We start from the raw sequence: 17,697 nt of genomic DNA on the forward strand, positions 1-17,697 counted from the left end.
CTGGAATTCAAAATAAGAATATACCGTAGCACTGCTGTCGAGGCAAAATTACCAAAATACAACGCCCCACACGTTTGTCTGTCTTCATTAGCCTAGTCGGTGCAGAACAGTAGGACTTTAAACCCCATTTTATTTCTTTTTAAATTACATGTGTATGAGGCTAGGTATGTTTACACTTCCTAGGACATCTTGTATCACTTCTAGTCTAGAACATCTTGTAACACTTCTAGTTTAAAAAAACTTTCAATTTCTGCTGGTTGTCATTTCCAGGAAGGGGACCTGCGAAGCCATGCTTCAGTCATCAATAAGTATGAAATGTGGCCAAGGCCTGGCATGCTTACTATTTCTAAAACATCTGATAAATGATATCAGAAAAAAGAATATTCACAATAAATAAACAGATTCACCTTTTTATATTTTAAATTGTTTCATAGGCTCCTAAGATATGTAACTGTAACCGACAAAACATTTACATAAATTATATATGACGCTCTGATTGGACTTTGTATTTAAAACAACCAATTTGACCCTGTCTTCCTCTTTGCGCAAATTTTCTGGTTATGTAACCATAAAATTAATGGGATAAATATAAATGTTAAGAATATTGGGTAAATTATCTTAGTTAAACATACATTATGCAAGAGCTACATCTGCCTATTGCAGGTCTTTCTTTAGGCCTGAAATGTTATCTAAATTTTTAATTAGACATTAAAGATACATTATGTAAGATTTATATATATAAAGAGCTAGCCATTCTTGCTATAGTAGTTCGAAAATAGATAATGTAAAATGAATAATTTGAAAATTTCATTCAAATTACTGTATTGCATGCAAAGATATAGCCTTTGAAGGTTTGACAAAACATGTGCGTTAATTTCAACCGCGCTACTGGTTGTTCGAAGCTAAGTCTCGCTCCTCCATTTTTAATATTGGAGATATCTGTTGGCATAGAGTTTATTATGGTCTTGTCATGTTAATAAATGTCTAATTAATAGTTTATTTAACATTTTAGGCCCATAATCAACTCTAGATGCCATCGCTAGCCTGCGATATTTAGCGCATTGGAATACATTTTTTGAAAAATAATTAAACATAAAAATGGATAATATCTCGGTTCAGAGTGCAGCAATTTGACTGAAATTGTCAGCATATTCCATTTTTTAACTATACTATTGCAAGAACTGTCAACTCTTTATTAAGGTTTGATGTAGTGAATATCTTGCATATATTAATTTCATTATTAACTTCCAAATTATTTCTTTTTCTCTACTTTTTGAACTACGCTATTAAAGAAAAAGAAAATTAAATTCCACTGTTTTATACATGTGTTGACAGTTAGCCAGAATAACCAAACAAATTTTCATAAATATCAAGTCTATTGACCTTATAAAATGTGTTATAATATATGGACCAACAGCTACATGTGAGATAAATACATTGAATCCTAAAAACTATTCAGCCAAGAAGCAGTATCATCTGAGACAGCCAAGTAAGAAACATCACTGAAAGAAGGTCATGAAGGAAACAATTTATTAGTATCCTACCATCAACATTCTTACCATTTATTTTCAGAAGTAACATAAAAAGTCTTGGAGTTTGATCAAAACAAAGTATTTTTCATAGACCTAGAAAGTGATTCTAAATTTAGATTTGAGTGGTTTCACATAAAACATACAAAATAAGCAGATAAATTCAAAGATCTTCACAATGAGTTGGTGTATATATAAGGGCAGACGTTGGACGTTGAAGAAGGGAGGTGGGGGTGATGGCCTAGTGGTCTAAAGTGTTGCACTACGAGCTCTGGCTAACCGTTCATCTCTGGCTTGTGGTTGAGGTTTCGATCCCTGATGTGAGCGTATGTGGCTTGCAGATAGGGGCACCTTCTCACCCTCGTGGCTTTACTCCAGTTTCCACCCACGGAAAGACCATTGTGCGTGCGCTAGGATATTAGAAGCAGATATTAAACATTAAGAACAACAAGAGTGTGTTAAAAATAAATTTATTAGGTTACTTTTCTTCCAAAATGTATCATTTTAATGATAAACTGGATTAATTGCATCCTTTGTGATTTAAGGTGGACTTTGGGAATTCTTGGTCATTATCAATGTGATTTATCTAAAATGGTATACCAGTGACCCACTAATCTAATTACAGAATCAGGTGAAAACCATGTTGATGTTTCAAAATGAAATGGGGTTTAGCATCCTACTTTTATGCTCCATACAAACAAACTATTGATGACAGGTGGTGCGTTATGTGGGAATGTTTTCCCAGACACCTGAACAACACTATATGGCCTACTCTTATATTGAATACCAAGGGTTCTTTTATATGCACACCAATATGTGTATAAAGGACCTCGTTCTTTTTGTCCCATTCAAATGACTAGACACAGTTCCTTGCCAGGCCCTCCATACTGAACCACTGACAATGGGAAACCACACCGGAAAATCCTGAGGAACTTTCTTTTCCTGCAAATTCATGGGTTTAACCCTGGGACATCCAGGTAAGCGAACCAGTGCCTTACCCACTGAGCAATCGCAGGAAATATTAATCTTTTGGTGCCATATCACTATGGTTCATTTGACAAATTAACAGCTGCACTACCAGAGCTTTTTCTGTTGTATATGTCTTCATTGTATAATAAATAACACTGACATACACTAGAGTTGACTCATGCCATGTAATATTTATTATGTTTAGCTTCTGTAAGTAGATCATAAAGGGGTTAAGCAGACCAGGATTTATATATTAAAGAACCTATTTTCATGTATATGAAAATAAGTCTGATATTACCGGTAAGTAATTGTATATATCACTTTATAACTTTTGTGTCCATGGACATACAATGGTGTCAAGAAACAATGTAGGTCAGCTGATTGTACAGGTCAATAACACTAAACTATTCTAAAGATATGCTGACACCAGCCAACGTGTAGATATAGGCCAACTTGACCTTCATAAACTATATGTACAACTGGGATAATAAATTCTAGTATGGAAATTTCCCCTGTCTCATTTCTAGACTAACAGTAGATGGGCAGATATGGGGATAAAGATAGGAGTATTTTGGCGTAGTTTCAAAAATAGTTAGGTAATATCAGTCTTGACTATGGACTGCTTGCATAAACCATAGGTGTTGTTTTGATTTTGGTTTTAATAGTGCCAATTGGTGTGTGATTATTCTATTATCATTTATAAAATACATGAAACAGTTCACGGTATACAGTGAAAAGATGCCAAATTACTATTTTTTCTGGAGTAAAAAAAAGGGAAGTCTTTTGTCAAGTTTAGAAGTTTGAATACATACTTATGGTCTATTTTAACCATTTTACATGAAAGAAACATGACTTTTTTCACTCCCCACATCTGAAGAATTAGTACTTTATTTATGAAACACTGGCCAGCTGAAATGAATTTCAGAAACTGTAGTCACATCAAATCTGCTTTAAGTATATAGGGATGCTCCTTGCTTTTTCAAGACAATCAAAGCTAATATCCTAACCAATACTTTTTTTTAACAATTTCTTCCATTCTCTGCTTCCATAAAAGGTATTTTATTCACAAGTAGATTTTTGCCAAATGTGCAAAATCAATAGATATTCCAACATGTCAGTACAAGATTGCTATAGTCATGCGAGCTTGTCAAATAATAAATGAGATGTGTCCTATTATATAATAAGTTCAATACCGGTCTTGGCAGAAACTAATTGTTACTCACTACAAAGAATGTTGTATAAATGCAAACATAATATTTGTTCTTTTATGTCAAATATGGTGTGCTCACTCAACAACTTCAAACATTTCAACAAAAGGCACTTGAAAAAAAAACAACCTCCAATAATATCAGATATTGTTTGACAAAATAGACAAACAGTAACAAACCGTGTTTATTTGATATTTTTAATGTGAAAAAGTATAGAAATGCAATGAACATCACAAAACAATTCAGAGAATGGCATAAAAACATATCCCATAGATTATAATCATACAATAACTTTCTTACATGAATTATACCATACCATTACATAATGTGCATAAATTATAATACAAATAATAGGTCACATGTACACTGTGATTTTATCTACATAACATTTATTACTAGCACTACACACAAAGATATCTTAACATTCTTATATCAAATAACAATATAACAATTAAACAAATGAAGAGAATAAAATATAATTTTGTCCTCAAGTATGTTATAATAATTTAATCAATAATTGAAATAACATAAAGAACACTCACATATAGCACTATATTTACAATAATTATTATACACATATTTTATGTTAATAGTTAAACATTTTTGGATTTAATGTCATCACAAAAATCACTGTAGTAATTACTGTGATATATTATATATATATATACAAAATAATCTGTAACATAATCATTGGTTCATTATTGTGGGTATCATTCAATACCTTATGTTAACATTACAATTGAACTAATAACAACAACTCACTACCAGCACGGTGGAATCTCAACATGTTCTAATTTCACAGCTCAATAATTGAATCTGGCGAAATTCTGCTGTATTCAGTAACACGAAACCGAGGATAATTTATTAAAAGTAACTGCCAAATATTTTTTCCTTCTTTGTACAACCGTATGTAATGGATGAGTTTAAGTTTGGTTGATTTGTAATGTTGATAAAAGGCCTTCTTAATAAGCAGTAGTCAACATGACTAAAACAATCTAATTAATCCACATAATAATTAATAATAATTAACATTTATTTTCATAGAAAATATTAATGACACATCAATAATTTCACTGTTTATCAAACAATCAGGTCAGTAAAATTAGTTGGTCGACCATTAAAGGTATTTTATTATTTAATCTTCACTCAATCATACCGTACTGAGTAAACAAACACAAATTCATATTTAACTCAAAATAATATATTTTAAACTAAAAATATGACTTATAAACTACTAATACAAAAACTTACTCTGATTTATTTGGACATTATAAATAGACGATAGAACAAAAGAGTATTAAAATTTATTATCATTTGAACAAAGTCAAATAATAACTGAACATATAAAATTAATGAAGAAATTCTACGATATAGAGAACCACAGTTATTTGATTAAACTGCTGAATTGTGGCAAGATATGCAATAAAAAAAGAAAACTGTATTTCTAGAGACAATTTGTAATTGTTATAATTAGGAATATCATATCTATTAAATAAAAGTGTAATACTTATTATAGAGTTTTGTTTTTCAATTAGAGAAAATAAAAATAACAAACATAAACAATAACAAACGTAAAACACCCTGAAAATTAATGTAGTAACTAATAATTAATAAATGACCAGAATGATTATTTGATCAGGCCTATCAATGTTTAATTTTGTCTTCTCACAGTGGCATGAAATTTAGTCAGTTGCACAGTGGGCTTAGCTGTGTTAGAATAAATTTTGCGCACACATGTATATTTTTTCATTTTGCTAAGAGACCATAAGTGTTTTCAACAAAAAATGGTGTTCTAATTGAACATTTCCAAAATGAAACAATGCAAAACAACATGTGTGTACAATAACATGATTGCAAGTCCACCACTGTCTTCCGCCTTCTGAATGGAGAAAATAATAAAGCTATGAGCAATATGAAGTTATGCCAACCAGAACAATCTTCCTATATAAGTAATACCCTTATTAAACTATATTTACTAACAAATCTGTATAATGTCACACATCAGACATTCACTGCATTCGTTAAAACACGTCATGGGACATTCAAATCAAAATAATTTAATTTGCCATTTATTTTAGAATTAATTCTCAGCTAAACCACACTAAATCTGTCACATATATATTACAAGCTTATTAAGATAAATGTGTAAAAAAATTTCTTAAATTTAACTCACATATAATCTCATCAAATTTGATAAATGACTGAAAGACATGAAGGGTTTAAAGTGCATGTGAAGACGAAATTATACATTATACACTCAAACACATTAATTAATCAGCCTGTCACCATATTGAAAATAGTGAAATGTTTATTACAAACAGATGAATGAATTTACTAAGATATAGGTAAGTATGATGTATATTTTAATGTTTAGAAACACAATGAAACATTTTCTATACATGTAAGGCACAATATTTAAAAACATGATACATATGTGCTAATACATGAATTTATTGTTTAATATTTGGAGACAATAATATATTTAGCCTGGAAGGAAGCCTCTGGTATTCCCCCAGTTTTAGATGACACATTATATTATGCATATATAGCTTTTAGCACTCACAAAACAAAATATATACAAGAGTTCCTGTGAGAATTCCATACAAACAGTACTATATACAATGATGTGCTGTTCTCAATATGTACATTTTGGGGCTTATTTCTATTCATTATTTACAAAATTTTATTTGAAAAATAACCATAAAAATGACTGGAGATTTTTTTTACATATAAATGCATAATTGAGCATGGCATTAATTATGCTTATCTCGTCATGTTTTATTTCCATAGAAATTCATCACTGGAACATATAATTCAAGAAATATTTCTGCAGAATGAAAATTTTAAAGGAAAATTTAACTCTGGAATAAGATTTTCAAGAAAAATTCCGCCTCAGAATAAATATTTTCATGAGAAACCATTTGCATTGTCATATAAGTATATCAAATTATTTACATTTTAATACATGTTCATTTCTTGTAGCCATGGATAATAATTCTACAAAGAATAACTTCAATTATATATCATATTCCTCACAGATGACTTTTAACGTGTCAGTTTTGGTACCCTAATAAACTCATAACCTAAATAATAATACAATCACTTCAAATTGTATAAATTTACATCTATAAGAGTTTCCTGTAGTAGCTTTATGATGCTTAAAATGCCAAATAAATTAAGCTGATACATGGTTATACATATTAATTAGAGTCTTATTCAACCATATCTCTATGTAAGCTTAAAGAGGCATCCGCACTTTGGAGGCAGGTGAAATTAATTTTCAGTTGGACCTTCCACAATAGTTCCATTGTGCATGTCAAATTAGACTGTATGCAAAATTGGAGACAAATCTACTAAATTATCGAAGATATAGATTTGACTATCAATTCAGGAGTCCTACAATGATTTTCAAGGGCTATAACTATAATGGCCACTTGCACAAAATACATGTACCTTTCCCTAAGTAGGTCCATACTTGGGTTTTTGGTTACGGGTATTTTGCATATTATTATTAAAATCATTCAAAATTAATGGTAATTACATTTATTTTCTTGGTGTAAATAGTTACTTTGAAAATAAAATATTATTCAAATAATTTTATTTATGTTGCTGGTGAAAGTGATAATGCCTCTTTATCAACTGAGTATCAAATTCCTTCAAATTAATCAGCAAAAGTGTCTATACATACATTTTTCTTGAGACATCTTTTACTGCATAAATTAAATTAGGAGTTTTTAAGCTAATTATGGGTGACACCAATAAAATACACAGAAAAAACTGAAGTAGAGTTACAGATATCTGGTAGTTCAGGTTATTTTGATAATATATTTAACTGTAAATAATTAACAGAGTGATTAAATATAATACAGGCCGATCAGTACGGTATATCCAGTATTAGTGTTCAGATCTGTAATTTAACATTTATCTATACCATCTGCGGTGGCCCATAATATAAATCAGCACTTTTATCATACGGCTCTATCTGCCATTCTGTATTGTGAGTAACAAACTTAGTAAACAGTTTATAAATAGTATGTTTAGCCTTTATTTCAACAGTCATGGCAATAAAGAAAGACACAAAAAACATTACTCCACAGGTCAGGGTGATCACTTCTTCCGTGGTCAGCTCCACTTTGTTCTTGGGGTATTTCATAACCTGTCCTTTGTCTGAGAGGAAACACAATGCTGTTGCTATAGCACAGGATACCATGATTAACAAGTTGAAGAAAAAAATGGCATGGAGGCACTTGTCTCTGATATTCACTCTTGGAAATCTCCAATTATGGAACTGAAAATAAAAGAAAAAAAACACTATGAGGATATTTTTAAAAAACCAAAGAAAAAATGTTGATGACTGTAAGTAAAAAAAAACACATATTAAAAAGAGAAAAAAGGGCTACCTTCACTACTTAACCATTATACATTCCTACTTGTCATCTTTTTTTCTTTTTAAAGATGGGGGTTTCGTTCTCAATTACAACAACAAGTAGAATGGAATATCTCGGACAGCATGTACATCTTGTACAAACGCTTTAAACTGAAGACAGCAGAATAACTGAACTTCACTCAATTTCTGGTTGCTCACTCTCACAGTGCTGAAAGTAAATAAAATAGCCTCAATATCACATGTTTTCCGCTCTCTTCTGTTGGATCATGCATCACATGTGGTTGGTCAACTTTCTGCATCAGCAGCTCTGCACACCTTTCATAAAGCAGGATCATAGTCGATGACAAGGGTATGCCAATAGGCAACCAACTGCGGTCACTTTTTGACATGAAAACAAGATCTGTTGCACTGTTAAGAGAATTGGGTTCTTTATGATTAAGGTTTATTTATATTTAAGCATCAACATAATGGAAACCACAGAACAAAATGTTCCACCCAGTCACATCTCTCATATCATTCAAACCCTTAAACCTAATAATCCCTTAACCTCTTCTACAAATATATGGTTATATCCATCTCCCTAAGCTTATAGAATGGCTACCAAAATTTTAACAGCTTGAGAGAGAGATGAGATCTAATTATAAAATAGGGCAGGAGAAAAGGGGGAAGAAAAACATATTAAAATTCAATCTATTCATCTTACATTTAAATACACAACACATAACATAAAGATAAAAATTGATGAAAAACTAAGACAGATTCCTCACCTTAAATCTTTTGTGACGAATGTAATGGAAGCGGCAGAGTTCACAGTGTGGTGGTCTCTTGCCTTTCTTAGTGAGTATTTCTAGCCATTTCTGAAAAAGGATATGGTACATATAATTTCCAATTTAGTGTCAGATACCAGTACATAATAATTTATCATAAGGTACTTACAAGTACAAAGGTGTCAATTGGGTTGAGCGAAGGAAAATGGATATGGTACATATAATTTCCAATTTAGTGTCAGATACCAGTACATAATAATTTATCATAAGGTACTTACAAGTACAAAGGTGTCAATTGGGTTGAGCGAAGGAAAATTGAGACACAGCTAAACCCTGTTATTGTTCTTGATTAAATGTGTTAAATGCTCTGAATAATATTCCATTCTCAGACTGATTACCGGTAAAAATAAGATAGTCACTAAAGACTAACAAAAGATTAGATAAAATTTTATTGTACTGAAAAATTCATTCAGGACAACACTCATACTGTATGTATAAACATGTACATACAATATGGCAAATACCACATCATATTTTCATAAATAATTCCCAATATCTTTTTGATAAGAAAATTCAAGTACAAATTAAAATGTAAATATGGAGATAAACCTACCAACAAACACGCATAATGAACATATCGAAGAGTACCCGAACATCTACAGGGAGCAAATAATATTTCCTTTTCATCGCCAGGAAGTTGACAGATTCTACAAACTGGTAACAGATCGGTTCCTGCATCAGATTCAGGTGGCTTGAATTTCTTTATTGGCAGTGGAGTTAAGTTTGGACTAGAGACATAACTGACGGTATCATCACAATCACTATCCTCCATTCTCAAATCTTTAGATCCATACTCTGACATAACTGAAAATAAAAGTGTATAAAAATTGTTCATTGCATTATAATTTCAAATTTGGCTCAGAACTGTGTAGGTTCACCTGATTAGACTTGATAAATCTTTTTGGTGGTTACTTTCTATTTATCATATATTAATATGATGTGTCTATCTTATGTATAAATTCCTCAATTAAGAGAAAATGTTTTTGGGTAGTACATGTACCTGCAACTTCTCTAAGCGATAAAGCGCCTTCCTTTGGACAAATCTGAATAGACACTACCAAGATAACAATTGAACATTCCTATCAATTTTGAATGATAACCATGAAGTGGGTTAGGTTAAGAGGTCAATTATATTACATGTACATTTGTACAGGTATATAAATTTGCCCTTATAAGGTGCTCCAACCAACATACATGGTACAAATTTGTTAAAACTATAAACCATGTGGTGTAGGACATAATACTAATATAATACCAGTAGTCTTTAGGCAACTATTCAAAGATGATACATGTAACCACCACAGCAATATACTTATGACCTACAGTACAGTGTATAATGAGAAACTAAATTAATGGTAAGCCTAAATTTGATTTCAATAGCAACATCATTTGAAAAATTTTGGAAGTCTGTGTCTAAATCAATGACTATTTTCACTTTTTAGTTTCCTTGGACATTACTCACCAAGTCAATATGATTAAGAGGATGACAACTTTGAAGGTATGCAAAGTGCTAATAATAATAGCAATGTTCATTACAAAAACTACACTTGTTATATGTTATCAGTAAATAATTATGTTTATTCCCAGGCACTTCCCTAGAAATGATTGATTACATCAGAATTACTCTATCATGTTTTTAGCATAAAGATAATATTTTTGCTGATTTCACCATACAAAATAGTTTGTATAAATTGTTGATACATTGTATGCAATTTGATCTAATATTCAGAAGTAGATACATGTAAAACAGAAAAATGCACATCTATACAGTAAATAATACAATAGCAGCAATCTAACAAAAACAACAATTTAGAAGATTAGGGTGCCAGGCATTGTGTAGAAATTTTAAGTCAGTCTGTTAAATAAAATGTACCCAATTGGTAGAGCTATGTAAATGTTTTGATGACAAGCCCATTACAACAGTACGCCCATTTAAATCTTTCTTACATTATATTTTTTAATTGTAAAATGAATTGTTTTGCACTTGAGTGGGTCATCATTGAATATTTCAGAATTTTAAGAACACTTTGTGCCTTCTTTCATGTCTGTTCAAAAACTTAGTAGTGGTGTAAATCATACAATTCTTTTAAGCCATCTACATTATTATTGCAGTGGAATTACAGGAGAAAAAAAAAAAATTTAATTAGTTTGCAATCTTAATTTTATCAAATTGAGATTTGACCAGTTTTAACCAAGAAAAGGTGGCCAAAACTACCTAACTATGTGGTTAAACCGGGTGTTTGTTTTTTTGTCGGCCAGCCTTGACTGGTAGGGTTAATCACATTCCAATGTCATAAATCATATAAGCTTATAGTATCTTTGAATTCATAATGATCTTTGGCTTTATAATATTAATTTATTATGTATGTATAATAACAATAACAGCCAAATTAAATTTACTAACATTCATGTGTAACAGTCAACAATGTACAAATTATCAATACAAAGTTTTAATAATTTATAACAAAGACATTTACACCAAAATTTTCCATACATTAAGTCTTATACTTATTGTTTTACTCTTAATCAATAAATAAAAAAAATATTTTTGTCAAGTCTGGAAAATATTTCAATGTCAACATTGACGGTGTGTGGTCAATATAACTGCCAGTTTGCCTATACCTGAAGATACGATTACTACTATGCATATTCTCAATGATATAACTCAAAGATTCCCAATGTGGGATGTATGCCCAACAGCAACCATCCTCGGTATCCCCAGCGGTATCGTTCCGTTCTACTCCACTGCCCTGTGGGTCCATTCACAGACAAGACAGTCGAATTACACGCCCTTGATAATTGTGCTATTTTTATTGACCAATCAAAAAATTCCATAAAAATATTTAGAGTGGGAGAAGGGGGGTAACTAGGATTTTGTTGAAACTAAGATCGCCAAATCATTGTCGTAAACTTTGTCAAAATACAAGTACTATAGGACGTCTTTTTGTGTGCATGCCACTTGTTCGATATTTAATTTCTTCCAAAGTTTCTCATAACCAAACTTACAAGCATTTATTCGCATCTGAGTAAAAATCTAGTTCAGTCTAAGCCATGTTTAAAAAAATTACAAAATATTCAATGTTCCATAACAATTAACTATCACTGTGGAAAATTACGAGACAACATATATGAATGAATGAAATGGTATTTAATCGTTCTACTTTTCTGCATTAACCGGGCTAATGAAGAGGGGCATATGCCGTACAATGTGCCACGAGGGAAATCGAATTGTCAAGGGTTATTTTACATGGCACCTGTTTTTTTCCTATCATCCAAATTACTTGGCGCTTTTCCTAGCCAAGCCCACAGTCTTGCACCACTGACGAGTGGAAGCTACACAGGACCAAATCTTACTCACTGAGCCACAGTGGCACCCTATACAAATGAAAGACAGGAGTTCCCAAATGTGGAGAATGCAAAACAAAACACAAAGAGAACTTAATTTATATTTTCGTAAGGGAGTAAAAAATCAGTAGGTGCCATTATAGATACAGAAGATTTCAAAATAATATAAATCAGTTATTGGTATCAGTAATGGTTTAAACAATGGAAGCGCAGTTATCATTGATTTAATTTTTTGCAAAAAAGGTAAACTTTGGGATTTTTTTTTTATTTCAATGTCAATAATGAATTAAATTTATAAAACTTACTGGGTTTTATTTATTTTCCTTTTGGTCACAAATAGGTTGTTTCTCCTTTAGAAGTAATGCCAGCAATTAGTTCCACTAGCTTAAAGCCTATAAAACAGAGTATCTTCAATATATAGGTAACTTGTCAATGATTACATACCGTAACCTATGTATTTTCACTCATAGATCAGATGTATCCAACGAGATTAGTGTGCGTCAATTCTAAATAAGCTTACTTATACAGCACAATTTCCATTCTTATAGCGTAAATCTCAACAATCTAACAGTTATTAAAAAAACATTTAGCACTAGTTTGTATCAAACCAGTTAGTATGTATAGGTTGGCAGATCAGCCTTAAAGCTAGAAACTGTTGACAAACTGCCAAAATATGTTGATAATCAGCTGTTTCTGACCTTGATTTTCGTTTCTGTAGATCTTGACTCAATGGGACATACAGATCAAGTCTATGTATATCTACATGTAGCTGGCAATCGGCTGATATCAGTGACATAGCTAGGAGAAGACTCGGTCCTAGAACTAAATCTCCCATAAGTTCAACATTTACTGTGGGTGGCATATCTTATAATTCCTTAAGTTAAGGGGAGGGTGGGTGGGTGGGGGGGGGCATACACATATGCAATTATTGGATCTGATTTACATTTAAAGGATTTTCTTTTTGAACAGAATTAATAAATGTCCTGGGTCTATATTACCTACATGATTTGGAATTATATTGTGATGCATTTGGCAGCTGAAAAAACACAGTTTGTGCCATACACTTTTCAAGTTAAACAACTAGGTCACTGCATATAGAAGTTAACAACTTGAATCTGCACAAATCTGTCTAACTTGCCTCCCATCAAATATTTTTTTTGCACATGGGGGCATTGCACCTGATAGCTTACACATTGAACTAAACGAGTTGCAGTATTCCCATTCTACATGTCTTGACCTAAGTTTATATTCAATTGAAAACTTGCATAATAATAACACAAAAATTGAAATAATTACAGTCCATTAACAAGAGAAAAACACAAAATTATTAATTTATTTCTTTAGAAATCTTCTATGTTTTCAAACTATATGAATAGAGGGTCTACAAACCTTTGGACAAAATGTATCATTGCAAATTATTTTAACATAAAAAAACAATAAGTGTGTGACTCATTCATTGTAGATCTACTTATCATTTTGTGAACAAAACCAAGAACTTATGTTATTACGCTTTAAGAAAATATGTAAATTGTTGACAATTTACATTTCTCGTGGACCATTTTTTTAGAAATTGAATGATAAATTGTTTCTACTCTAGGAAGTGTCTCAAAGAATATCATCTTATTTCCAATATTTTGGCCCCTAGATATAGGCCTATAAGTCATCATATTTTAAGTAGTAAGTAAGTGAGTGATAGGTCCCGAAAAACTAGAACAGTAGTAGATTCTGAAGCTCCAGTTATAATTTCAATTTCAGGCACATTTTTAAAAGTAAAATAGCCATTTGATTTCGCCAAATACATATTGTTTTCGGAATTTATTCGATTTAGAACAGACTAGATAATTCAGAGTGCCAAGTATAACCGTTAATAATAATATTTGCAATGCAGGTTAATGTTATCACTGAGTGATAATGATAATGAATAGTCTTTTCAGAAAACAGCTGATATTTTGACCTAGTTTCATTCAAATCTTATTCAGCACGAGTCCATGGTCAACAATATCGTCTTAGATCATATTAATTTGTCCCTAAATACTGGGGGAACTTGCGGAATAAATAAAATTCTTACCGGATTGAACTTGTTACTGTTGATTGTCACTGTTGCACAGAATATTCTGGTTTATACCACAACACAACCCGTTTCAACCAGTTTTCCAAGCACCACGTGACTTAAAGGTTTGTTTACAAATCGACCAGCAGCCCAGCATTGGCTGTCAAGTTAACAAAGGCTTGGTACGTTGCGAACTTGCGGCACACAAATGATGGGTTTTCATGCAACAAAACTGACGCCAACTACAGTTAAGTCATCCGCGCAGTCAGGCTGTCGCATTTTTATTCTTTTGTAGATGGAAGCATTTTAGGGCCTATGCCATAGCCTGCTTAAAATTGGATCCATTGCAAATTACATGTAAATTGCAGCATTGTCACGCGAGCAGAGGATCACACAAGCAGATATCCCTGGACCCTTCGGCGAAGTACCACAGAGTGTATTTTTACTCTGTGGAAGTACCATAGGTGGGGGAGGGGCAGGGGCGTGGTGACCCATGATTTTGCATGAGGAACAATTTCTCGCTCGGGTACAATATCTGTATGTTTGTGTGGGGAGCCGAGATCAAATCAGCCGTCACTTTCTCATCCTTCACTAAGAATACCCACCCGTCACTAACTGCGAATCAAGCTGGCCGTCACTTACAAATTCGCTGGATGACCATGACTTCAGTGAAATCACGAGCTCGGTATGGGCTAATCCGAGCCTTCGATAAATAAAATGAATTGAAAGTAGTCTATTTTTAGTAACCCATTTTTTTTGCTCAAAATAAAAATGCTTTTATCTCTTCTAAAGTATGTTATCATGAATGTGCCAGAAAATAACAAGTAGATTTAAAGAGCCATAGAAACCTTCTTTCCGGTGATATATGACACAATAACTGGAATTTCGTATTAAGACACGTATTTTGACATTAAACACTCGCCCCACCCCACCACTATCTTTAATTCAGCCAGCGAAGGCTACCAAACTTGTATCAATTTTAATTTAAAACGTATATATGCATTCCGCCTAAAATATAATAAATACATTTCAAAAGAGGATTAACTTTACCTTTCAGTATAGATCTACGGAATTTTAGATTAAGCCCCGCATTTTAATATCAAATATTAAAAAGATTAGTGAACGTGCTTTCTACTGATATGTAGCATGATATCTGGAATTTCGTATTAAGACCCGTATTTTTACTTTAAATATCCCCCCCCTCCATCATTTAATAGATTTTTGTACCGTTCGTCTTTGGTCACCTCTCAAGGCAAGTAAATATGAATGTGCCAGAAAATTATTTATATATTTAGAAAGAGCAGTGACCGTGCTTTCTACTGATATCTAGCATGATATCTGGAATTTTGTATTAAGACCCGTATTTTTACTTTAAATACCCCCTCCCCCCATCATTTAATAGATTTTTGTACCGTTCGTCTTTCATCACCTCTAAAGGCTAGTAAATATGAATGTGCCAGAAAATTATTTATATATTTGTAAAGGGCAGTGAACGTGCTTTCTACTGATATGTAGCATGATATCTGGAATTTCGTATTAAGAACCGTAATTAGACATTGAATACCCCCACCCCCATCAGTAATTACCTAATAGAGTTCAGTATTATCCAACTTTGATAGCTTGTCAAGGTAAGTAAATATAAATGTGCCAGAAAATTATTTATATATTTGAAAAGAGCAATGAACATGCTTTCTACTGATATGTAGCATGATATCAGGAATTTCGTATTAAGACCCGTATTTTTACTTTAAATCCCCCCCCCCCATCATTTAATAGATTTTTGTACCGTTCGTCTTTGGTCACCTCTCAAGGCAAGTAAATATGAATGTGCCAGAAAATTATTTATATATTTAGAAAGAGCAGTGACCGTGCTTTCTACTGATATCTAGCATGATATCTGGAATTTCGTATTAAGACCCGTATTTTTACTTTAAATACCCCCCCCCCCATCATTTAATGATATCTGGAATTTCGTATTAAGAACCGTAATATTTAAAGTAAAAATACGGGTCTTAATACGAAATTCCAGATATCATGCTAGATACCAGTAGAAAGCACGGTCACTGCTCTTTCTAAATATATAAATAATTTTCTAGCACATTCATATTTACTTGCCTTGAGAGGTGACCAAAGACGAACGGTACAAAAATCTATTAAATGATGGCGGGGGGGTATTTAAAGTAAAAATACGGGTCTTAATACGAAATTCCAGATATCATGCTAGATATCAGTAGCAAGCACGGTCACTGCTCTTTCTAAATATATAAATAATTTTCTGGCACATTCATATTTACTTGCTTTAAGAGATGATCAAAGACGAATGGTACAAAAATCTATTAAATGATGGGGGGGGGGGGTGTATTTAAAGTAAAAATACGGGTCTTAATACGAAATTCCAGATATCATGCTAGATATCAGTAGAAAGCACGGCCATTGCTCTTTCTAAATATATAAATAATTTTCTGGCACATTCATATTTACTTGCCTTGAGAGGTGACCAAAGACGAACGGTACAAAAATCTATTAAATGATGGGGGGGGGGGGAATTTAAAGTAAAAATACGGGTCTTAATACGAAATTCCTGATATCATGCTACATATCAGTAGAAAGCACGTTCATTTCTCTTTTCAAATATATAAATAATTTTCTGGCACATTAATATTTACTTACTTTGACAAGCTATCAAAGTTGGATAATACTGAACTCTATTAGGTAATTACTGATGGGGGTGGGGGGTATTCAATGTCTAATTACGGTTCTTAATACGAAATTGCTACATATCAGTAGAAAGCACGTTTACTGCCCTTTACAAATATATAAATAATTTTCTGGCACATTCATATTTACTTACTTTAAGAGATGATCAAAGACGAATGGTACAAAAATCTATTAAATGATAGAGGGGGGGGGGGTATTTAAAGTAAAAATACGGGTCTTAATACGAAATTCCAGATATCATGCTAGATATCAATAGAAAGCACGCTCACTGCTCTTTCTAAATATATAAATAATTTTCTGGCACATTCATATTTACTTGCCTTGACAGGTGACCAAAGAGGAACGGTACAAAAATCTATTAAATGATGGGGGGGGGGGGGTATTTAAAGTAAAAATACGGGTCTTAATACGAAATTCCTGATATCATGCTACATATCAGTAGAAAGCACGTTCATTTCTCTTTTCAAATATATAAATAATTTTCTGGCACATTTATATGTACTTGCCTTGACAAGCTATCAAAGTTGGATAATGCTGAACTCTATTAGGGAATTACTGATGGGGTGGGGGTATTGAATGTCTAATTACGGTTCTTAATACGAAATTCCAGATATCATGCTACATATCAGTAGAAAGCACGTACTATGCCCTTTACAAATATATA

At 32.3% G+C, this 17,697-nt stretch overlaps 1 protein-coding gene across 2 annotated transcripts; it reads right to left on the reverse strand.

Moving 5' to 3' along the window:
• Positions 1–3,889: 3,889 nt before the first annotated feature.
• LOC126818567 (E3 ubiquitin-protein ligase MARCHF8) lies at positions 3,890–14,464 on the reverse strand. Of its 2 annotated transcripts, XM_050546028.1 has the most exons (5): positions 14,334–14,455; positions 12,571–12,657; positions 9,474–9,724; positions 8,861–8,950; positions 3,890–7,994 (listed from the first exon to the last, which is right to left on the reverse strand). In XM_050546028.1, exons 3-5 carry the CDS (start codon positions 9,720–9,722, stop codon positions 7,632–7,634), a joined length of 702 nt encoding a protein of 233 aa, XP_050401985.1. In that variant the 5' UTR covers positions 9,723–9,724; positions 12,571–12,657; positions 14,334–14,455; the 3' UTR covers positions 3,890–7,631. The 2 variants fall into 2 exon arrangements, with proteins under 2 accessions (XP_050401985.1, XP_050401986.1); XM_050546029.1 differs by lacking the exon at positions 12,571–12,657 and having other exon boundaries at positions 14,334–14,464.
• Positions 14,465–17,697: the final 3,233 nt, after the last annotated feature.

Source organism: Patella vulgata, chromosome 4, assembly GCF_932274485.2.
Source record: "Patella vulgata chromosome 4, xgPatVulg1.2, whole genome shotgun sequence".
NCBI classification, from domain to species: Eukaryota; Metazoa; Mollusca; class Gastropoda; family Patellidae; genus Patella; species Patella vulgata.